Below are 23,960 nucleotides of genomic sequence, written 5' to 3' on the forward strand. Positions count from 1 at the left end.
TCCGTGAGAGGGTGAAGCAGCCTTGCCAACTGGTAAGAAGCAGGGATTTTTTTAAAAACCATTTTTAAAAGTTGAAGTATAGTTAATTTACAATGTTGTGTTAGTTTCAGGTGTACCGCAAAGTGATTCAGTTATACATATATACATATATTCTTTTTTCAGATTATTTTCCATTATAGGTTCCATTGAATATAGTTCCCTGTGCTATACAGTAGATCCTTGTTGTTTATCTATTTCATATATAGTACTGTGTACATGTTAACCCCAAACTCCTAATTTATCTCTGCCCCATCCCCTCTGGTAACCATAAATTTGTTTTGTATGTCTGTGAGTCTATTTCTGTTTTGTAAATACGTTTATTTCTATCATGTTTTTAGATTCCACATATAAGTGATATGATATTTGTCTTTCTCTGACTTCACTTAGTATGATAATCTCTAGGTCCATCCATGTTGCTGCAGATGGCATTATTTTGTTCTTTGTTACGGCTAATATTCCATTGTGTGTATATACCACAGCTTCTTTATCCATTTATCTGTCAATGGACGTTTAGGTTGCTTCCATGTCTTGGCTATTGTAAATAGTGCTGCTATGAACATTGGGGTGCATATACCTTTTTGAATTAGAGTTTTTTCCCTATATATGCCCAGGAGTGGGATTGTTGGATCATATGATAACTTTATTTTTAGTTTCTTTAGGGAACCTCCATACTGGTCTCCATAGTGGCTGCACCAATTTACATTCCCACCAACAGTGTAGGAGGGGTCCTTTTTCTCTACACCATCTCCAGCATTTACTACTTGTAGACACTTTAATGATGACCATTCTGACTGGTGTGAGGTGATACCTCATTGTAGTTTTAATTTGCATTTCTCTAATAATTAGAGATGTTGAGCATCTTTTCCTGTGCCTGTTGACCATCTCTATGTATGTAGAAGCAAGGATTTTATTCCAAACATATTTGGAAACTATAGGATTTTAACCTGGGGATTATTATGGTGTAATTTACATTTCAAAAAGATGATTAGGTAGGAAAAGAGAAGACCCGCTGGGATTGTAGTTAGTAGACCAGAGATTGAGAACAGCATTTGAATTTGGGCTTTATTATGGAGATGGACCCAAGAGGACCTGTCCACAGTTTGGATGTGGGGAGGGAGGGAGAGGGGAAGAATCCCAGGTGTATGGGGATGTCTTTCAGAGGATGACTAGTTTGGAGTTTAACCTTAATGACCTCTGTTAAAGTCTCCCCCAAACCTTACAGGTTAGGCTTCTAGGCCTTAGTTTGTCGTCAGTAAAACAGGTTGTGAAAATTGGACAACTAAAAGCAAAACAATTACTTTTTTTTTTTTAACAATTACTATTTTAAAGCTAATTTCACTCCCACAAAAAACCCTACGGGGCGGGTACTTTTAAGTTCTTTCACCGGCTGAGAGGTGGAGGGACTTGCCCAAGGCAGAGGTATGATGGGTGAGAAGAATGAATGAAAGAGTAAACATCTGAGTGAACCGACCTAAGGAACCCCGCCCGCTCTAAAGACCTTTCTGAGCCCCACTTCGCCTCAGGGACCTTGCCCAGCGGCCCCTCCCACACATGCGCACTAGGACCTCCGCTGCCCCCTCGCCCACCCCCCACCCCCGGTCGGAGCATGCGCGGGTTGCTTGGCGCCAATTGCTGACCGCCGCGGCTAGCGCCAAGCTCGCGGGTCCCCGGGCAGCGCGCGTTCGCTCCCTCCTCGGCTTCAGGATGATTGGCCAGAAGACCCTCTACTCTTTCTTCTCCCCGAGCCCCGCCAGGAAGCGACGTGCCTGCAGCTCCGAGCCGGCCGAGCAGTGGAACGGCGTGGCGGCGGTAGCTGAGAGCGGGGATGCGGCGGTAAGGCGCGGCGGGGACCGCTCGTGGGGCTGGGGGTCAGGGGGAAGGGAGGGTGAGGAGGGCGAAGAGGGCGAGGAGGGCGGCGGACCCCGCGCGACCGAGGGGTTGCAGGAACATGGGGCTGACTGGGTAAACTGGGGCTTCCACGTGTTCAAAACAGCCGCCGTGGCGCCTCACCGGCGGCCATGCTGAGGGGTCAGCCAATGGAGGCGAACCTTGGGGCCCACGGCGCCAATCAGAGGCGAGGGGCCCGGCCCACCCTCCAATCAGAGGAGGGAGGGGGTGGGTCCTGGAGGGGAGGGTTTTTGCCGCGAAAAGACCACGTGGGGACGCTAGTGGCGGGACCCGCGGGGCGGGGCCCTGGGTGCTGGGCCCTTTCTCCGCGAACCCCTAGCGAGGCTCTGCGGGCCTTGCTCACAGACCTTTTTCCTGCCCTGTTTTGGTACCAAACTCGAAATTTGGGGCAGCGGCCTGTTAGTGCCGGTCTGGGATCAGCCCTGGGTTTCCAGAGTCCGGTTTTGTACGTACCTGCCGAGCGGGGCTGAAACCCCAAGAATGGGTGTTCTCTACCCTGGGCTGTTGGGTTGGGGACGGAAGCTGCGGGCTCCCGGGAGAGGTCCACTGCAGCTCGTGACCCGTTTCTGCGGGGACCACTTGCAGGCCAGCCCCGCCAAGAAGATCCGGGCCGGGCAGGAGGAGCCCGGCACGCCGCCCTCGTCGCCACTGAGCCCCGAGCAGTTGGTCCGCATCCAGAAGAACAAAGCCGCCGCACTGCTCAGACTCGCAGCGCGCAATGTGCCTGTAGGTTTTGGTGAGAGTTGGAAGAAGCACCTCAGCGGGGAGTTCGGGAAACCATATTTTATTAAGGTAAAGTTGGAGACTGCGGGCACTTGTAAATATAGCAGGCCAAGCCCACGTTTATAGGATATTGCTTCGTGAGCTCCTACTTTCCCTCCTTCAACATACAGCCATGATGTTTTGAATCTGCCCAGTTTAAGATTTTTAAAAGACTATGAGGTGATATCATAGCTTTTTTTTTTTTTTTTTTTGCGGTACGCGGGCCTCTCACTGTTGTGGCCTCTCCCATCGCGGAGCACAGGCTCCGGATGCGCAGGCTCAGCGGCCATGGCTCACGGGCCCAGCCGCTCCGCGGCATGTGGGATCTTCCAGGATCGGGGCACGAACCCGTGTCCCCTGCATCGGCAGGCGGACTCTCAACCACTGCGCCCCCAGGGAAGCCCTCATAGCTTCTTTTAACCCATTTGTTTAGTCTGCTCCCAAGGAAAGAGTGGCCTGGTAAAACCACAAACCGGACTGAATGAAACCTGCCCTTTAAACAAAAGAGGGAGGGGTTGGCACCCGCAGGAAATCAAGGCTGTCAGGCCAATCAACTTTGACGCAGCCCAAAGAAAGGAATTAAAATGTCGGGAGGGGAACTGTTCTGATTTTTACGCAGAATTTGGATATAAAACTTGGCAAAGAGCTAGCTAAAAGCTCTTCCAGTAGCTTTCATTGGAAGCTTTTTTATTGAATTCTTATGCTTTCCAGTGAGAATCTGATTGTAAATCTAGTTTATCTTTCCATCAGCTTATGGGATTTGTTGCAGAAGAAAGAAAACATTACACTGTTTACCCACCCCCGCAGCAAGTCTTCACATGGACCCAAATGTGTGACATAAGAGATGTAAGTACAAGTTGTGGATGAATTTTACTAAAAGGGGAGTAGGACTCAAATGGTAGTTTTTAATTAGGGACACTGGAGTTAAGCCACTGTCCATAATTCAGTAATAAATAAAATACTGAAATTGTGAGGTTAGGCGGGCCGTATTTTAGCCTGTATGTACCCTGTTTAACTTTTACTGTGTGCTGTTCATATGGCAAAAAAAGAAAAGTATGTACGTAAACCATGGGTCTGTATGCTCTCACTTGTATTTTATTTTATCCTTAAACCGACCCCATGCCCATGAGAGGTAAAGTGTGGTGGTGAGGAAACTGAGGCACGAAGCAGTTAAGTCTTTTTCAAGTGGTTGTCGGGGGTCCCACCTTGACTTGCGGCTCAGTGTTCTTTCTGTCTGACCACACCATCCTTTACCGTTGATGCTTTCAAACTCTTGACTTGTGGCCTGAACACATCTGCTGTTAACAGATTCCTTTGCTTTGGTTCAGCGTATATACAATGGCTGCTTGCTGTCAGAAGCTTGTTTGTGGCTTCCCACGGTGCAAACTATGAAAGCTGAGGGTGAATACGGCCACTTCCTGCTTCCCAGCCTCACCTCCACCTTCCATTCTCCTCCTTTGGAGCTGGACAGGGCGGTGACCCTCTCCTCACTTCTGTCTTTTGAAAACCAACTAGAGGCATCTCTGGCACCTCCCGGAAGGAGGCCTGTCCCCCACTTATTTGTGATGTGGGTTTCCTTTGTGATGTGGGGTTTTAGTATCTGCTTGCATTGGAGGTGTTCCATTTTTTTGTTCTCCTTTTGCCTTACTGATTTTGTAAGCTGAGGGTAGGAATCCCGTGATTTAATAAGCACCTGTTAAATCAAAGAGAAGTGAAATTGTTGAAGAAGCCATCGTGATAAGGCTGACACTCGTAATACTTAGCAGACTTCACAATTTTCATTTCAGAGCAAGCACTTCGAACGTACCTCCTTGTTTATAAAGTTAAAAAAAAACAAGTCCTATTAAATTCAGTACTAGTTTGCCCCTTGTTTGAAGTATGTCCTGTTTTGAGTACCAATGAGCAATATTGTAAAGAAAGACTAAGAAAAGTGCATGAGACTTCTGAGGATCAGATGGCCCGGTGGGGCTTCTTTGCCAGTGAGCATGTGGAGGGTAGGGGATGTTACCTGGCTCCTCTGAGGTCCTTATCCAGGACCAGAACTGGAAAGCTTCCCCGCTCGGACACGTTGCTTCATGTTGGGGAATATGCCAGGGGCAGTGTGAGTACCAACCAGAGGAATGGAGAGGCCCATGAAAGCTGCCTGATTGTGGGAACGTCTGAAGCTGGATTTTGAAGGATAAAGTGTATGTTGGCTACGGAAGGAGAGTCTTAAGAAGGAACACGGCAAAAGTGTGGGAATGAAGAGAGGTGGGTGGGCGGGCACCCGATCAAAAGGCCTAGTAGTATTTTCACACCACTGACGGTGACAGTGACCTCATTCTCCTCTGGTTCCATCCCTTAAGAGGACACAGGCAGACCTTGTATTATTGCGCTTCGCAGATCCAGCGATTTTTACAAATCGAAGGTTTGTGGCAACCTTTCATTGTCAGATGATGGTTAGCATTTTTTAAGCAATAAAGTACTTTCTAATTAAGATACGTACTTTTTTTTGACATGCAATTGCACACTTAATAGACTACCATATCGTGTATGCGCTAGGAGACCAAAAAATTTATGTCACTTGTTTTATCGCGATGTTTGCTTAATGAGACAGTCTGGAGCTGAACCCACGGTGTCTCCGCGGCGTACCCGTCCAGGGGAGCAGGCTCTTTCATATGCTGCTGCTGGGCAACTGGAGTTTCTTCAGCTCGTGGAAAAGCAATTTGGCATATGTCGATGAAAATTTTAAATACACTTAATACTGTGATCAGCAACTCCACTCTTCTGAATCTATTCCATAGAAATGAAAGCAGCAGTATGTAAAGATACATGTAGGATGTTTACTGCGTTATTTTTTTAAGGGAAAAAACTGGGAAACCAGCTGACCGCCCATCAACAACTGAGCTCTGTTGACTTAAAGGAGGCCTGCAGTGTATGATGTGAGAAACACAAAAATGTAGGGTGATGAGTACAATGACCCTCATTATATATCAATAGGTGATTATAAATGGTTGGATCAGGACGGGGTAGGGATGACCGGGAGATCTTGATATATTTCTGGATGGACGTACTTGTGACAAGGGCGTATTTCCTTTTGTAATTCGAAAAACGAAGGGGATGAAAGCAAAGTTGACCCCAGCTTGTTTCAAACACGTGGGTCAGAGAAGGGAGGGGGCGCTGCAGCAGGTGACTGAGGGAAGGATAACTGGGCAATGCAGTGATGGTGCCAAGTCACCTGCTCCCTTCTGGGGGCTCTTAGTTGGGCCGGGAGGGGGGCCTGCCCTTGTCCTCATAGCATAAGGATTCCTTTGTATAAGTTATCAGCCAGCCAAGGTGTCCGTTCAGACTGCCTGTACTATGGTGTTTGATCCTCGCCATCTGGTGTTCACAGGTGAAGGTTGTCGTCCTGGGACAGGATCCATATCACGGACCCAATCAAGCTCATGGGCTCTGCTTTAGTGTTCAAAGGCCCGTGCCACCCCCGCCCAGGTACGCAGGCTCTACAGGTGGCTCAGCTCCAACTGTGATCACGTTCAAATTACAGGTGCACCTGTTTGTGGGACCGTCACTAGCCTTTGGAGCAGGATTTCTCAGTTTCTGCACTACTGACATGTGGGGCTGGGTCTTTGTGGTCGGGGGGCTGCCGTGTGCGTGGTAAGATGTTTAGCAGCACCCTTGGCCTCGAGATGCCAGCAGCACGCCCCACCCCCACCCCATTTGTGACAATGAAAAATGTCTTCAGACGTTTTCAGCAGTCCCTGTGGGGCCACATCACGCCTGGTTAAGAACCCCTGCCTTGGAGGATTTTACATATCATTTACAAATATAATGAACATTAAAGGTATAAACTAAATCCATCACTTGGGAGTGGGGTGGTAACTCCTGGGCTAACTTGCTTAGGTTTTCCAAAGTTCTCTTCCTTAAACCCAAGCACTGACCGAAGTAAAGGCGTTTGGCAGGTGTGCCTGTCTAAAGGAAGGGCAGCGTTTCCCATGAATCAGTGCAGTGCGTCCTGTTGTCCGCCCCGAGGGCTGGCTTTGCAGACTAACTCGCGTGTGTGCTGGAGGGTCCTGGACTTTCCGAATTGTGCTTAAGATTCTGTTTTTCTGTTTGTTTTTCTTCTGGCTTGCTTTCAGTTTGGAAAACATTTATAAAGAACTGTCTACAGACATAGATGGTTTTGTTCATCCTGGTCATGGAGATTTATCCGGATGGGCCAGGCAAGGTAAACCAGCCACTGCTAGATGTGTTTTGGATGGATTTCAACTGTCTTTTCTGTCTAGCTTGCTTATATTTTTAAAAGATACCCGTGAGGAACCAGAGAGCTCTAATAAAATGGCTAAGTTTATGTAAGTCAAAGAATGTATCTCACCACCTCCTGAGGGAGAGGAGATGGGCTGGAGGTTGAATCCAATGCCAGTGGCCAGTGATTTAATCAATCATGCTTATGTAATGAAGCCTCCATAAAACCCCCAAAGGATGACATTTGGAGAGCTTCTGGGTTGGTGCACGCATGGAGATCGGAGAGAGAGGCAAGCTGAGAGAGGGCATGGAAGCCACGTGCTCTTCCCCTCTGTCTTGCCCTTTGCACCTCTTCATCCGACTTGACTGCATCCTTTAATATCCTTTGTAATAAACCAGTAATCTAATCTAGTGGAAAAAAATGTATTTCGCTTTTATCCTGCAGCCATTGGTTTTTCATGTTTTAATCATAGCATGAAAGGGAAAAGTTGGTTCCTCATCATTCATATTTTACGTTGAACCACTCAACTTCGACCATTCAGAAGGTGGCCTCAAGTTTTCTCATTTTGACACACGGGTTATGTTGTGTGTGTTTAATACCTATCTGTGGGACGTCTTTCTCCTTTTTTAACAAACTATAATCAGGATAAGGAAAGAATATCTGCTCTTTCCTTGCAGTGAGATTTTTGTTTCAGTGAAACGTCTTGGCCTCCTTGTGTTACTTTCCAGGGCTATTTCATATCAGTTAGGGTATTTTTTGTTGTTGTTGGTGGTGGTACACGGGCTTCTCACTGTTGTGGCCCCTCCCGTTGCGGAGCACAGGCTCCGGACGCGCAGGCTCAGCGGCCATGGCTCACGGGCCCAGCCGCTCCACGGCATGTGGGATCCTCCCGGACCGGGCCACGAACCCGTATCCCCTGCATCGGCAGGCGGACTCTCAACCACTGCGCCACCAGGGAAGCCCAGGGTATATTTTTTTAAACAATTCTTTCTGATGATGGATATAATGCACGGTCACTGTTGTAAACTCAGAAGTTCGGTCTTGAAAGTGCAGAGGTGAAAATGAATCTCGCACAGAGGCACCAGCTGGTCACGTCCTAATGCTTTCTCCACCACCGGATTTCAGGTGGCTGCACCAGCTTACATCTCGGGGTGGTTTCGTCATGCGTTGAGCCCATTATTGGGTGTTTAGGCCAACTCGTTTCAGCCTCCCCCTTTTTTTTCTTTTAATTTTATTGAAGTATAGTTGATTTACAATGTTAATTTCTGCTGTACAGCAAAGTGATTCCATTATACATATACATATTCTTTTCCGTATTCTTTATAATTATGGTTTATCAAAGGGTATTGAAGAGTTTTCTGTGCTATACATCCTATATATAATAGTTTGCATCTGTTAACCCCAAACTTCCAGTCCATCCCTCCCTCATCCCCCCCCATGACAAGCACAAGTCCGTTCTCTCTTATCTGTGAGTCAGTTTGTTTCGTAGATATGTTCATTTGTGTCGAATTTTAGATTGCACGTTTCAGCCCCCCTTGAACCTCCTTCTTCGCTGTGTGCTCGCAGGTGTTCTCCTGCTCAACGCCGTCCTCACCGTCCGGGCGCATCAGGCCAATTCTCATAAAGAGAGAGGTTGGGAGCAGTTCACCGATGCTGTTGTGTCCTGGCTCAATCAGAACTCGAACGGCCTTGTCTTCCTGCTCTGGGGCTCTTATGCTCAGAAGAAAGGCAGTGCCATTGATAGGGTATGTTTTGGGTTTTTTTTTTTTAAACAGGTTAGAGAATTCTAGCAGTCCCTTTATGTGGTCCTAGAAAGATCATGTCCTAAAATGAAGCTTATTTTCCCTTAAAACTGTGATAATTAGGATTAGGTTTCCCATCGAAAACTGAACAGAATTCAGGGACTTCCCTGGCGGTCCAGGGGTTAAGAGTCCGTGCTCCCAACGCAGGGGCACAGGTTCTATTCCTGGTCAGGGAACTAAGATCCTGCATGCCACACAGCGCAGCCAAAAAAAAAAAAAGGAAAGAAAGAAAATTGAACAGAACTCAGACGAAATGATTAGTTGTGTATGAGGAGAGCAGCTGGCCAGCTTCTGCTTAGATGCAGTTGGTAACACTGGCATAAACTTGCTGCATACACAGAAAGATAACACAGGTCCCCAGGTTCCATTCATGTAACAAACGATGCAGTAGATGATGAGCGAGGTAAGTCTCTTGCTTTCAACAAGTTTGAGGGTATATGGGAAACATGAAGAGTTCCACCTAATCGCAAATGTAACCTCCCCCCATGAAAACACCATCAGCGATAATTATTAAACCTGGGCCCTGGTTGCTGGTCCCCGACACCAACCCAGCTCTTCAGTCTCTGGCCACCCCACCGCATCCTCCCCCGACCCACCTGCGTATACTTGGTTGCTGAGATTAAAAACCGGAAGTCATCCTTGAATGCCCTCCCTCATCCCCTTAAACCCCATCCTAAAACCATCCTAATCCTGCCTCCCCTCTGTGCTGAGCACTGGCATTCCTCTTTGGGATGCCTGTGACCGGACTGGAGGTGATGCTGGTATGAAGGAGACTGGCAAGGGGAGGAGGGGGCATGGGGCTGGGAGGGAGGGAGACGGGAAGGAGGAGTGTTTAGCTTGGGCTACTGGGAGGCACTGAATTGGGCAGTGAGGGTGGGGGGAGAAATCATAGCATAAACACGTCATAAGTGAGGTAAAGGGATGAACCGAGGCGACATGGCAGTAGCTTATGGTGTATCAGATACGTGCAAACAGGTGTCAGGAGCAAGTCCAGCACTTTTCACACAGCATCTCTGCTGACCTCGATGCAGGCTGTTGGGGGTGGGAGGGATACGCTGACCCCGCTTTGTACTGGGGCTCAGGGAGGCGAGGTCACTTGCCCACTTGGGGTGAATGGAGCTTCGGACTCTGATCCGAGCAGCCAGCTCACCTGGGCGGGCCCGTGGGGAGGCCTGCCCAGCCCACGGGCGAGGGTGGCAGGGTTCCAAGCCAGCCATCAGCTTTAGAGACTTGACTCACGTGTCAGTTATCTCCTCCATTTTCTCTTAAGTGGAGTTCTACCTTTATTTCATAATTTAGGCCTTTTTTCCTTTTTTAAGGTAGTAGATTCAATTCACATGGTTAGAAACTAAAGGATTTCAAGGCCTCCCCTCCCAGTCCCCATCCGTTCCAACTCTTCTTGGCCTCGGGTAGGCACTGGGCTTTACTGTCTGACATCTCCGGCCAGTGTCTTTTTTTTTTTTTTTTTTTTGCGGTACGCGGGCCTCTCACTGCTGTGGCCTCTCCCGTTGCGGAGCACAGGCTCCGGATGCGCAGGCTCGGTGGCCATGGCTCACGGGCCCAGCCACTCCATGGCATGTGGGATCTTCCCGGACGGGGGCATGAACCCGTGTCCCCTGCATCGGCAGGCGGACTCTCAACCACTGCGCCACCAGGGAAGCCCCGTCCAGTGTCTATACACATGGATGCAAGCAGCAAGGGGGCGTGTAGGTCAGATGGAAGAGCTGCTTTCTCTATAAAGGTTCTCTGTGAATGAACAGGATGTTTTCAGGTGTTTTTCTTTTCGGGAAGAGAATAGTAGGAATAAAACCTGGCATGAACGAACTAACTGCTAAGATCTGATTACCTCGGTAATGAAGTGTGTGTGGGAGTGATTTCCAGTCTGTGTCTTAGGGAGGTTTGTGGTCAGAAGCGCCCTTACTCAGTGTATCTGTAATCTTAATAATGGTTCAGTTTGAAAGTAAACAGTTGTTAAAGTAGCTTGACCATTAAAAACCAGACTTCCCTGGCGGTCCAGCGGTTGGGACTCCGCGCTTCCATTGCAGAGGGCCTGGGTTCGATCCCTGGTTGGGGAACTAGGATCCTGCATGCTGCATGGCACAACCAAAAAAAAAAAAAAACTGGTAGATTGACCATTAAAACCCAAGTTGCACATCTGTAGCCCGGGGTGTCTCCTGAGCACTAGACCTGTATATTCAGCTGCTGCCTGACTAGGGACCTGGAAGCACATCAAATGCAACATTTTCCCATTCTTTCCTCGTCCATCCCTCACTAAACTCGTCCATCCCCCTGGATGCCCAAGGATAAAAAGGGCCGCTGTCTACCCAGTTGCCCAACCAGAAATCGCATATCATTCTTGACCCCTCCCTTTCTTTCCCCCTCTCCTTCCCCCTCTCCACCCTTTGTATCTATCCCCACCTCCTGCAACCAGTCATACACAGACTTTCTTCTCTCAGCCCCCCCACCACCTGCCCAACTTAGCCTCAGGTCAGCCCCATCTCATCTTGCCCAGAGCAGAGCGTTCAGACGCCTTCTCCTTGGAAGGCCTCGACCTGGGCTTATGAGCTGGGGTCTGGGCACGGCCCCGGCCTGCCTGTCACCCTCTGTGAACTCCAGGCCCCCTGAACCACCTGGACTTCTCCCCACCCCCTACTCCCCTGACTGCCTTTGAACGTCCTGCTTCCTCTGTCCAGCATGTAGAGGTCTTTTCCTTCCCTGGAGGCTGGCTGACTGGTCCTTTATAATGCACACAGCTCTCGTGTTCAGCGGCCTGCCCCATATGCTGTACCCTGTGCTGAGCACCCGGCCTGCATCCCTTCCCGGGATGCTCTGCGCGCACGACCCATCTTTTGTTCTTCACGGGATCTTCCTGAGCTGGCACTGCTGTTAACTTCCAGTCCACAGGTGAAAAGTGACCTGTGGCCTAGGGAGGGTCAGTGACTTCCCTGGGGCTGCGCCACTGCTGAGTGGCAGGGCCAGGACCTGAAGGAACCCAGGTTCCATGCCCTGGCCCACACTGGGCTGCCCGGCTTCACTGATGGCCCCTCCTCAACCCAGCCTTGAAGGCAGGGGTATCTTGAAAGACGATTATTTGTTGGGTGATTTTTTTTTTTAATTTTTATTTATTTTTGGCTGCGTTGGGTCTTCATTGCTGCGTGCGGGTTTTCTCTAGTTGTGGCTTGTGGGCTCTAGAGCACAGGCTCAGTAGTTGTGGCGCTCAGGCTTAGCTGCTCCATGGCATGTGGGATCTTCCTGGACCAGGGCTCGAACCTATGTCCCCTGCATTGGCAGGCAGGTTCTTAACCACTGCACCACCAGGGAAGCCCTGTTGGGTGATTTTTATTTAAATACAGGAAAGAATAAAGAAGAGAGCAAAAATGGTCCAGAATCTTCCTACTAAGTTAACTACAGTTGACATTTTAAAAAATTTTAAGTATTCTATTTTGGTGGTGAGATAATGCAAACAGCATAGAAAGGTACAATCTTTCACCTAAAGGAACTACTATAAATAGTGTCTTGGGTCTTATCCCCCCTACCAAAGAATTTTTTTTAATTTAATGCATTTATCACTTTTTCTTGCTTTTTTTTCCCCACTTGACATATTTTAGAGGTCTCCCTGTGTCAGCATATGTAGCTTGATCTTGTTCTTCTAGTAGCTGTGTGGTGTTGCGTTAACAGAACTTTAGAAAAATATTTGTAATCTGTTGCATAACACTGGATTTATAGTAGGTTTTACCTGATAGGAGCCGTGCACCTCCTCATGCCTGCATCTTTATGGAGATGTGTGCATCGTGGCATCCTTTACCAAATAACAGTCTCAGCAGTGGGACTGCTGGGTCATAGGACAAGGGCACCTACGAGTCCTATCGAGAGTGCCCAGTGGAGGGCAGAGACGGGTGCTCTGCATCCTTAGGGCCTAGCCCAGGTAGTGGCTCTACCAACCAGTGGAGGATGAACGCACGGACCTGTGTGGATGCTGCAAGTAAACCAACACCGTGAGGAAAGTGGGCGAATTTAGAGCGGTCACAGGGGAGCGGCAGAGCTGACAGAAAGCGCCACAGCCAGAGTGGTTTTTTTTTAAGTCCTGAGAGTGTCCCCACAATCTCACTCCCCGTCTCCTCCTCTTTCAGAAGCGGCACCACGTGCTGCAGACCGCGCATCCCTCGCCGTTTTCGGTGTACAGGGGGTTCTTCGGATGCAGGCATTTCTCTAAAACCAATGAGCTGCTGCAGAAGTCCGGCAAAGAGCCCATCAACTGGAAGGATCTGTGACCTTGACCCTTGGGGGTCAGGGGTCTTTGAGTGGTTTTCTAGAAGCTGTGATTGAAGTATCTGTCATTTACGAAGTCAAAGTCAAAAAACAATTTCCCTCCTAATTCTTCAGCACCCTGCACAAGGGCACACATTTTCCGAGGAGCAGCAGTGAACCAGGCAGCCTGGGAGCAGCTTTACCTGGCCAGAAGCACAAAAATCTCCCTGGGACCTCTGGCCTGGAATATGCTGCCTGTGGGTCAAGGTTCTTGGAAGGGAGATGAGGTCAAATACTCTGGACTCTGTTCCCCTTTGTTATTACTTTCAAGCAGGGAGGAGATAAGCACCTTTTTGGTACAGCCAGCTTCTACTTGTTTTTTACCTGGCAGGTTAGACTTTAGGTTTTATGGTGTTGGGTGTTTTTATTTGGAAAGGCCCCCTTTCTTTACCCAGTCTGGCGTTCCAGTCTTGGTCAGGTACACTGGCCCGTGATCTTTCACGGAGCCCTCAGGAAGCCTGACGTTTTTGCAAGTTCCCAGAAATTAGGGATCGAGTTCCTGACCGTCGTACTGGCAAAAATTGCTAAGGAACCATCCTTGGTGTGAACTTTCACTTCTGGAGGCTGGGGAAAGTGAACTGGGTCTAGTCTATGCAATTAGTTATGTAATTCTTTGGGTGTTTCTGGGAATAAGGTATGGAGGTTGAACAGAAAGGAGGAGAAAAGTTTTTGTTTTTTTTTAAGAGGAAAGATGCTTTTTTTCCTAGCTGCATCTCGTCTGGGATTTGTGCCAGCATACACTGCCAGTGTTTTTTCGTGTGTGGGGGGTAGGGGTGTGGTTAGACTGAAATCACTTTGGGATTGTTTTTCGGCAACACTGGTGAATTTTGCTTTTTTAAAAAAGATACTTCACGCAGATGTGTACATATATATATATTTTTTTTAAATCCTTTTTTTAAGAGGCAGTCTTTATTAGGTGTGCACCTCCATCCCAGATGTCGTTAGAGCGCTGTTTTGCTGTTAGCTGGGTTAAAGGGTTAACCCCGCGAGAGTTTGGTAATAAAAGATTGTTGAAGTTTCGCTCGGTGCCTGGTCTTTCTGGTCCCTGGGCGGACGCCCTTCAGGCTGCTCTTGGCTTGGGGCGGCCCGCGGTCGCCATGACAACCAATGTGGGCCGGAAGGGCCGCCTCCGTGCCGCCTTTCCTCATTCCCCCCTCCCCCCGCCCCTCCGCGCCAGGCCTCGGTAAGCCCTGGGCCGGGTTCCCGGGAGGGGCGCGCGCAGGAGTCGGCGAGGGCGCTGTGGAGGGGGTATGGGGGCTGAACGGGGTCGGGGTCTGCTGGGACCCTAAAGGAGCCACTTTGGACTGAAAAAGCATTTCTCTACGGATCTTGGCATGCTCACCATGGCTGCGTGTCCTGCCAAGCCCTGCGACAGTGCGAGGGCAGCTTCCCCCCACCCTCCCTCAGCTAGTTTTCCAGACTCTTCTCTGGGCTTGAGGTGTGAGGCCAAGGCACTGGGAAGACCCCCTGATGGTGGCCCACTGACCTGGCAGCACTTGGCTCCAGTAGCTGGGGTGGAACATCCAGAGAAAAGGTCGGTGTCCCCTGCTGTCTGATGAAGGAAGCAAAAAGAATAAAGAAGTCTTGGGAACGCGGGTGCTCGTGTTTAAGTGGGCGAGAAGGGCCGCATCCAGTGAGAACGTCCAGTCTAACACGTTTCTTAGGAGGGCAGGGATTTGGAAACTTGCTTGAGAAGATTACTTCCCCTCTGGGCCTCAGTTTTCTCATGTCTGAAAAGAAGGGTTTATGATCCCACATTGTGCAAAATCAGCACGAAGATGCATTTGCAGTTTTCCCTCTGGTAACTCTGGGGTCCTCCACTAAGCGTTCCAACGGATTCCCTTTATCCAAAGAAGTAGTGAGAGAAGAATGTTTATCAGTGAGGTTTTAACACCGATCTCCTAATGCAGTGCTGTGAGTAGGGAGGAAGCAGAAAGCTCTGAGGTACCACAGATAATTGAAAAGCAAACTAATTTTTTTTTTTTTTTTTTTGAGTTACGCGGGCCCCTCACTGCTGTGGCCCCTCCCGTTGCGGAGCACAGGCTCCGGACGCGCAGGCTCAGCGGCCATGGCTCACGGGCCCAGCCGCACCGCAGCATGTGGGATCTTCCTGGACCGGGGCACAAACCCGTGTCCCCTGCATCGGCAGGCAGACTCTCAACCACTGCGCCACCAGGGAAGCCCCTGCAAACTAATTTTTTAAGAAATTATATTGAACCTTGGAAGTGTAGTGACACTTTAAACAGAACACAGCAGCATCTTAAATGGTCTATGACCACCCCCGCCCCCGAAAAAGAAATACAAATTCGATCACTGATTGTTTAAGAAACAAGGTTAATTTTTATGAACTTTTAGCTGTAACTGTTTTTCACGTGTTTTCAGATTTGCTATGATTATAGCACTGGGTCACTGGGTATGCAGAGATGTGTAAAAGGTGTTAAAAAGTTAAGCTGAGTAAATGAAGATCTAATTGGCGTCATTAAAAGATTCATGAGTCACGCACCATCTCATCTAGCAGAGACATACTCTGAGGGGTGGAAGGCATTTGTAGAAAGGAGGGTGGAACAAGGAAATCATGAAAAAAGTGAAAGTTCATTGGAGGAAAGTCAGTTCAAGTGACAGTGGCTTCTCACTGGGGTTTGTGATTGACACTTTGGGGTAACTGACCAGAGTCAGTTACCAGAGGGCATAAGAGCTTCCTCTCCAGGCCTTCCCAACTCCAGTTTTAGTTGAGGTTTCCTTTTATTAATTTTCAGTTACCGCCTTTTGATCAAGATCTTCCTCGAAAAGCATCGCTGATCCAGAGACAGGCTTTCCAAATTCAGCCTTCACTCCTCGGTGCCAGGAAAGACCTTTTCTGGGTGTCACGTCCCACACTGGAGGGAAAGTGCACCGACCAGAAACTGCCTGAGGCCACATTTGAGTAACAAGAGACAGTAGTAGGGAGAACTCGCAGGCATTTCTTATCCCAAGTCTGTATTTTGTCAAGGTTGTAAGCGTTGGAAATCATCTCAAAGCGCTGAGCTAGCATCGCCTCATTAAGCACATCATTCTCACTAAGGTCCAACAAACAGGAGGTAGAAAACTTAACAAGTATGCAGAGCAGAATTTAAAACAACATAACAAAACCATCTTTACACAGAACCATAAAGATGGTTCTAAACCAAAACCTTCACATACAAAGATGTAGCCAGGAGGTGTGCATAAGGCTCCTGCGTAAATGACAGTATCTGTGGACCCGTTCATTGTTACAGAGGCATTAGCATCATTCAACCAAGGCTCATATACTGTATAATTACCTATTGAAAGGCTGTCTAAATACATGGGTATGTCAGTAAGCTTACAAATGGCCTGATTACATTGGCTGCCCCAGAGTTTCTTATATACTCGAGAGACCTCATTTTCCCATCCCAGGGTCGGGTTAGATTGAAGCAAAGAACAAGGTTAGGTGGGCTTAGTACCCTCACTTTATAAAATGGGCCCTTGGAACAATTTAAACACAGTGGCATTTGGGATTCCATTGAAATTACTTCTAGGGTGGAGCCAGGCCAAGTGGCAGTTGAATGAAGTCCAGCTGCAGGTGTTCAAGGGTCTCAGGGCTCCAGGAGCAAGAATACTTTTTCCGGGATTATGGACCTGGCAGATCAGAATCGTTGGTAGTCTGTTTTTTGCAGTTTTGTAGACGTCTCCCCACCAATGGTGATTCATAATTTGAGTCATCTTAAATGTTCAATGGTGGATGAAGGAATGTAAACACAAACGAAAAACAAAAAAAGGGATTTGCCAGGGTTCCAGGAAGAACCAGGCAGCCGTCTTGGGTTTTTCCAAGAGCGCTGACCATTCATTTAGTTTACAGCCATTGTTTACCCACCTTAATTTCTCTGATTCAGGAGCAGACCGTTGCCATTTTACAAGGACATCAGGATGGCAGAAGTCTGGCAGTGAGGGATGATTTTTTGCAGAAGCAGAACGGATTGCATCCACGTGTTAACAATCTTTATAGATTCTGTTGCTGTTGCCTTTGAATGAGAGTCATCCAGGACATTTCCCTGATACTCAGGTTCAGTCCTTTTAGTGTGAGTCTTAATTTTGATGACAGCAATTTCAGAAAGTAAGAGAATAGCAGTAAGAAGATCGTTTACTTGTTGCCCATTTTCTGTTGGGGTCCCAGAGGATGTCATACAACATTTTAAGATAATAACTAGGATTACAAGTGATAATCATTGTACCAGGTCCTATCAGATTTCTAGGAATTTCACACAATTTCTGGAACACTTACATACCTGTACAAACACAACATAGAAAAAGCTTAGTGGGGACTTCCCTGGTGGTCCAGCAGTTAAGACTCTGCACTCCCAATGCATGGGGCCCAGGTTTGATCTCTGGTCAGGGAACTAGATCCTGCATGCCGCATCTAAGAGCCTGCATGCCGCAACTAAAAATCCCACACGCCACGACGAAGATCCCACACACGGCAATGAAGATCCCTAATGCCGCCATTAAGACCTGGCACAGCCAAATAAATATTTTTTTTAAAAAAGGTTTAGTACTATTTCTTGTTTGACAGTGCTTCTTGTGTAATTTAACATATCAAATAAGCCTAATTAGTTTAACAAATATTTTGGTAAGTTCCAGGGGCCCTGTGGGAAAATCCCAAAGTTCCTTCCAGGTCAAAAAGACTTCATTTAGAATTTGATTTGGGGAAGCTTGTTAAAAATATGGGAAAAAAAAAAGGTTTAAAAACACTGCATAGATAGGATCACAGGTTACTGTAAAACATTACTTAGTTATCTATTTAACCAAAGTGACAAAAATAAAATTAACAAGAAAATATAGAAGGTTATACAGGTGTTAGCAAAACTTTAGCTCTTTTAATATTAAGAAGACTCAGTTTTCCTGAGTAACCAAGGACGTGATGACAAAGAGCACAGGAGATCACTGTGATAAAACACAAAATCTTTGCTTTCTAGGCAAATTACTTTTAAAGGAAAAGATTTTACAATCTTTTATCAGGAGCAGATCAACAATCCCAGAAAACTTGTTCTTTCAGCAGATGAAAGAAAATTAAGCTTTAATTTTACATAATATTGAAGCCTATTTCCAGAACCCTTCTGGTAGCAATCCAAATTTTAAACCACTTGACTACAGAAGGTAAATTTGTCCTTCATAAGCAGAAGTTCTAGTTTAGAGAAAATTACTCTCACTTCCCTTAACAGAAATGCATCTTTATTCTTCATGCCTTTTCTTACCCAAAACACATCCTTTCCTTGCATACAGGGTTGTTTCCCTTATTATTTCTAGTAGTTTCAATAACATATGTTAGAATTTTTAGCCCTGAGAAAGGTTTAATTTCTAGTGAAAACTAAGAAGCAAGTAATTATGAACTGTCTTCAATATTAGCATTCTGTGGCTTGGCAAATTTATAAATACTTTTAATAGTTTATAGAAACATGCTTTTTGGTGTGGCTTAAAACATGTTTACTAATAGATCCACTTCGTTTCTCTGCAGTGGGAATTCAAAAGCAGATAAACCTATGATCAGTAATTAATATTCAATATTTTATCTTACATGGGAATGATCCATATATTCAATAAGTTTCTATCATTTAATTTAACTTAGCAAAATTCTAAAGTTTCAGGTTGCCGGAAAGATTTGTGAAACTTATCTGAAAAGTTCACCTAAAAAAACTTTTATCTTACATTTATTTAATTTACTTGCCCTTAGCAGTTATGTTTAGATTACTTATGAAAATTTCATCATACCGAGTTATTTTTCTTGACAAATTTGTAAGCCTAGGTAGAATAAAAGTATTATATTTAATGCTAAAAACTCTAAAGACATGCCTGTTTTATTTAAGCCAACAAACTTAAACTAGCTTTTATTTACTGAAAATTATCCCAGATCACATGAGGCATTTGGGTTAGTTTCTATTTTTCTGAGAATTTAGAATGCCCAATCTTTAAAAGTGCTTGACCTTCAAACCAACTAAATAGAGCTCTTTTACAAAATAATTTTAGCAGTACCATCTGGAAGTAGAAAAATATCTCACATTTAATATCTATATCTATCTACCTATTTATCTCTATATATCTATCTAGATACCTTTATATACATGTACACAAATATATAAACAGATGCAAACAGATTATAAGTTTTCCTTTTGTGCAGGACAGTTCTATAATGTCCTGATCTATTACAATAGGGGAGGTTTGGGGATTGGCAAAAAGGATGGACAGACCCCTCCACTTATTGTTGGACTGTTTCTTTCTCTCTGGGTACACAGTTCATTTTAACTTAGGGGAGGAGCCTAAAAAAATTACATCAGACTCTGAATATCAGCTTCCACTTTTCTGATCATAAAGTTATTGAATCCTTTCAAACATCTTGTCAAGATTTAGCCAGGACAAACAATAAATACTACTGGCAGTGCGAACATGAGTTGTATTTGTAGTTTCCCCTTGGCTGTTAAAGGGAATAACACAGCAGTTTACCAGAAAATCCCTCAGCGTCCCGTCAACTTTGGTAGGGGCCCATATGGGGGCATTTAAGTTGATGTTGAAGAATTTGCATAAAGTTTTAAGGACAACCACTTTCCCACTGTCCCAGGTGATTACAATTGAGAATCAAGTTCTCTGCCAGTGTTTTTTCTTTTTAATATTTATATATTTATTTATTTGGGGTACTCAGGATCTTTGTTGCGGCATGCGGGATCTAGTTCCCTGACCAGGGAAGTGAACCTGGGCCCCCTGCATTGGGAGCTCGGAGTCTTAACCATTGGACCACCAGGGAAGTCCCTGGGCCAATGTTTTGATAATGAACTGCTAAGAGGGTGAAAAGGGGGAGGCCTAGGTGTTGTTTTAGATACTTTTGCATCTTTAATTGTTTTAATTATCCTTTTGCAATGAATCTTCCAGTGAAACTATTTTGGAATCCTGAAGCATTTTGGTAGCTTCCACGTACCATTTGAAACAGGTGTCCCATCTGTTTGTTCAACTTGGGATCCCTTTCTCTCTAGCATATTTCTTTTTTTTTTTTTTTTTATCTAGCGTATTTCTTAAATGAACAATCTTGTCTGACTGGAACATTCCCCAGGATGGCCATTGTAATTCTAAGTAGTCTTTATTAAGACTTTGCCATATTTGTAGATATCTACAGCTTCTGGGACCACAGTTCTTAGACAGAATAAGCAGGTGTGTTGGAAGGTGGTGAGCTCACCTCTTTGGATATAAAGGATCTGTTTCTTTTAGCTAAGTCTTTGGGTTTCTTGGAGCCTCACTGATAATCTGGGGAGTGGGGAAAGGGTTTAACCTCCAGGCCCCAAAGAATGAGGACTGTGGGTTGATTCCAAACAAATGAGCTGCAGCTGCTACCAGGAGTTCCCAAGGTGGAATCTGGGGGAGGATTCCAAATAAATGGGGAATTGTAGAGTAAACTGTTAACAGTTCCCAAAGTGGAATCCAGAAGGGAGTTTAAGGGCTGGGATTTTTCCATCTGGGAAATTGTGGTCTTAAAGGCTAGGGACTTAGCTTCAGGTAGAACCATCTGCCAGCTCAAGACGACCTGCCCTGTAAAGGAAAGCCAATGGGGTTGCGAGCTTGAACGCAAAGAGGGTGGAGCCCAAACAGAGGGGAACTTACCAATGGCCCTCGCAAACGGCAAGAAAGACAGTGAACGCAAACCATTGCTCATTGTCCCCGATTGTCATCAGGAGTTTCCTTTGGATCCCCTCACTGCCACCAATCTGTTAAAAAACAAATTTAAACTGAGTAAATTTGAAGATCTAATTGGCTTTATTAAATGATTCACAAATCGGGCAGCATCTCATCTAGCAAGCAGAGAGATACTTAAGTTGTACAAAACGGCAGGTTTTTATAGAAAGGAGGGTGGGACAAGGAAATCAACACGAGAAAAATGAAAGTTCATTGGAGGAAAGTGAAAGTTCAGGTGATAACAGCTTCTCATTGGCTGAGCTGTGGCCATTTCCATTGGCTGGGCTTGTTACCGGGCAGGAAGAAAATCTTCCTCCTGCTGGAGTAGTAAAGTAGTTGTATTTGGGAGTGCTAGGTATGTCTCTTCTGGTTGGGATCTGTAATTGATGTCTTCCTGTTTGGGGTAATTGATGAGGAATGGGAGGGTGTGAGAGCTCCCTCTACAGGCCTTCCAATTTCAGTTGCGGTTTCCTCTTACTAATTTTCACAAAGGCAGTCTTGGCTTTGTAGAGCAGGGATCAGCATACTTTTTCTATAAAGGGTCAGATAGTAAATATTTTAGGCTTTGCAGTCATCCCGTCTCTGGGAAATACTCAACTCTTCATTTACACGTACAAAATGTAAATGAATGGTGTGTCTGTGTTCCAATAAAACTTTATGGACACTGCAGTTGGCATTTAATATGATTTGTGAGTGTCACAATCTTTCGATTTTTTAAATAAAGCATTTAACAAATGTAAAAACCACTCTTAGCCCGGGAGCCATAGGAAAACAGGCAACACGGGCCATAGATTTTGGCTCCCTGCTCTAGTACTTCCACTCAGATGGCAGCAGTGATGGGGCCCATCTGTTGCGTCCTCCCACTGCCTGGCCAGTTCCGCGTGGCTTGCTGTGGGAGCCTGTGAGAGCCCAGCCAACAGATGATTCCCTTCTCAGGCAAGGAGAGTAGTATCTATCTGCTGAGGGCTTTTGGAAACACGAGACATTCAGTTATGCAAAACATTCTGGGAACCCCAAGTTATAAATTAATCGTGTGAAAGCTACTATCTTGTTTGTGACTTAAGTCCAGTGGGGCAAGGACAGGGAGTGGGAATTTTTTTTTTTAAACTGTAGCATGTTGTGGGTATGCTTTCATTATTAGACAATACATTCTCTCCCTCTTAAAATTCCTCTTCGGCTTCAGTTTGCTCCTGGTATAAAAAGCCTTAAGAGTTTTGGATTGGAGAAGCAAACTTTTTGGTGTCTGTGTGTGTGACAGTGGCTTTTCATCCTTGTCAAAGCTTCAGGGCGTACAAGAAAGAACTGGTGGGGGCTCTGGGCTACTTGACGGAGGGTCCTGGTAAATGACCTTGTTTGATCTCAGTGGGAACCAGTTTTTAAATTTCTGAAGTATGTTTGGAAATGCAGATATTCGTGAGAGGGGCATCCCCAGAGATCAATACATTGCTCCTCAATTGTGTACTTCCTGCGTCCTTGTGTCCCTCTCAGTTAGTGGTATTTGGGGTGATGAAGGGGGGATCTGGCTTCTAGAAAATGCTATGCCGTAAACAGAGTGTCCAGGGAAAACTGAGCCACAGAAAGAGATCTTTGTGTGTGTGGAACAGGAGGGGGAAGTGTTTCTAGTCTTTTGAGAATAAGGAATTTCATAAAAAAAAATATTAAGTGCCTGTTATGAGCAAACCACCACGCTAGAAGTTCAGTGCACACCATTTCGTTTAATTTTCTCAACCACATGGTGAAGTAATTAGATGAAGAAACAGGCTTGGCTATTTGTCCAAAGCCACAGGTGACAGAGCAAGCATTCAAACTCAAGTCAACCTGATTTCAAAGCCCAATAGCCTTACCACTCCTGACACTCTGCCCAGATCACAATTATTTGGAGTCATTGAGGAGGGATTTTCAATGGAGTGTTAACGAAATTTCCCTGAGTCACAGATGGCTCTCCCCGGAGACATAGGAGACCATGTCTATATTTTGAGAGATGCTTCTTCCGAAGGATTGTATGAGCTGCTCTAGAGTGAAGTAGGCTTGATAAATAATCTCAGCACCGTCATCGGCTGAGTCCTCGAGCTGCATTATTTCATCCCCAGCTCCTATGAAACACATGTGCTGCTCTCCCAGGCTCCCGCTGTGATACCCAGGCTCCGAGAGGACATGGCAGCAGGTGAGAAATATGCTTCCCGCTTACAAGTCCAACGAAGAAAATTCCAAGAAGTCCACTATTTGATAACTCTTCCTTCTTGGAAAACAAGCCCAGAAATGAAGTTGGTCTGGCATGGTGAAGGCTGCACCTGCACAGTCACTGTTGAAATCATTTTTGCATCAGTTCAGGGCCCTTACAGATGTTTCCACTTGCCAAGCCACTGAACTGCGGTCCCCTTAGCTCTTCTTGGAGCACAATGTAATGCCACCCCCACTTTTAAAAAAATTTTTATTGGAGTATGGTTGCTTTACAATGTTGTGTTAGCCTCCACTGCACAACAAAATTCATCAGCCATACACGTACAGATATCCCCTCCCTTTTGGACTTCCCTCCCATTTAGGTTACCACAGTGCGTTAGGTAGAGTTCCCTGTGATATACAGTATGTTCCCATCGGTTGCTGCAATGCCCTTTTGTGTGGCCTCTGCTTTCCCTGCTCTGGCTTGGACCTGGACGTGACCTTTATCCTACATGCCTCGGGCTCTCCTCGAGCTGTAGAACACTCTGTCACTGTGGCATAGGCTGGATTTCTGTCTTCCCCGCCAGCCCGAGCGACAGCCAGCTGACCCTGGCTGGAAACGGAGCTGTTTTGTTTCTTTTTCCCCCACAAGTCCCGAAAAATAGGAAACATTTCATCAAGTGGCATCTTCCTGGAGAGGGTTTTACAAAATCTCTTCCAGGGAGAGGAGCCAGAAGAGTTTTTGATAACGATCATTTATTAACCCATTCGAGCCTTCACTGTGGGCTTGTTCCAGAAGCCATTTCTCAAACTCCCAACAACCTGCATGGGGTTAATTTTCAGCATGTCACAGGAGGGCCAGAATGACTTTGGACTTTAGCTGCTTAGATATCTAGGGATTTTGAAATAAAGCGAGTGATGGGATTAAAAGGAGGGAGGCAGAACTGCTCCCACTTCACCTGGGTTATGCCTCCTCTTCAGAGTCTTGAAAGTTAAGCGCTCTGGGGATATTTTTAAATGGCAGGGGCCAGTTAATCTAAAAGTGA

At 46.2% G+C, this 23,960-nt stretch overlaps 2 protein-coding genes across 2 annotated transcripts in view; both read left to right on the forward strand.

Moving 5' to 3' along the window:
• Positions 1-1,611: 1,611 nt before the first annotated feature.
• Positions 1,612-14,064, forward strand: UNG (uracil DNA glycosylase). The gene is made up of 7 exons (XM_004281380.4): positions 1,612-1,872; positions 2,533-2,739; positions 3,460-3,555; positions 6,083-6,180; positions 6,828-6,916; positions 8,501-8,679; positions 12,867-14,064. The coding sequence occupies exons 1-7, from the start codon at positions 1,744-1,746 to the stop codon at positions 13,005-13,007; spliced, it is 939 nt and encodes a 312-aa protein (XP_004281428.1). The 5' UTR covers positions 1,612-1,743; the 3' UTR covers positions 13,008-14,064.
• The window catches only part of ACACB (acetyl-CoA carboxylase beta), a 139,096-nt gene continuing 123,679 nt past the window's right edge, over positions 8,544-23,960 (forward strand). The window contains exon 1 of the mRNA XM_004281381.4: positions 8,544-8,679. The gene's annotated coding sequence lies outside the window, so the exon portion shown is untranslated. The remainder of the gene's footprint in view (positions 8,680-23,960) is intronic.

Source organism: Orcinus orca, chromosome 15 (assembly GCF_937001465.1).
Source record: "Orcinus orca chromosome 15, mOrcOrc1.1, whole genome shotgun sequence".
In the NCBI taxonomy this organism is placed as follows: domain Eukaryota; kingdom Metazoa; phylum Chordata; class Mammalia; order Artiodactyla; family Delphinidae; genus Orcinus; species Orcinus orca.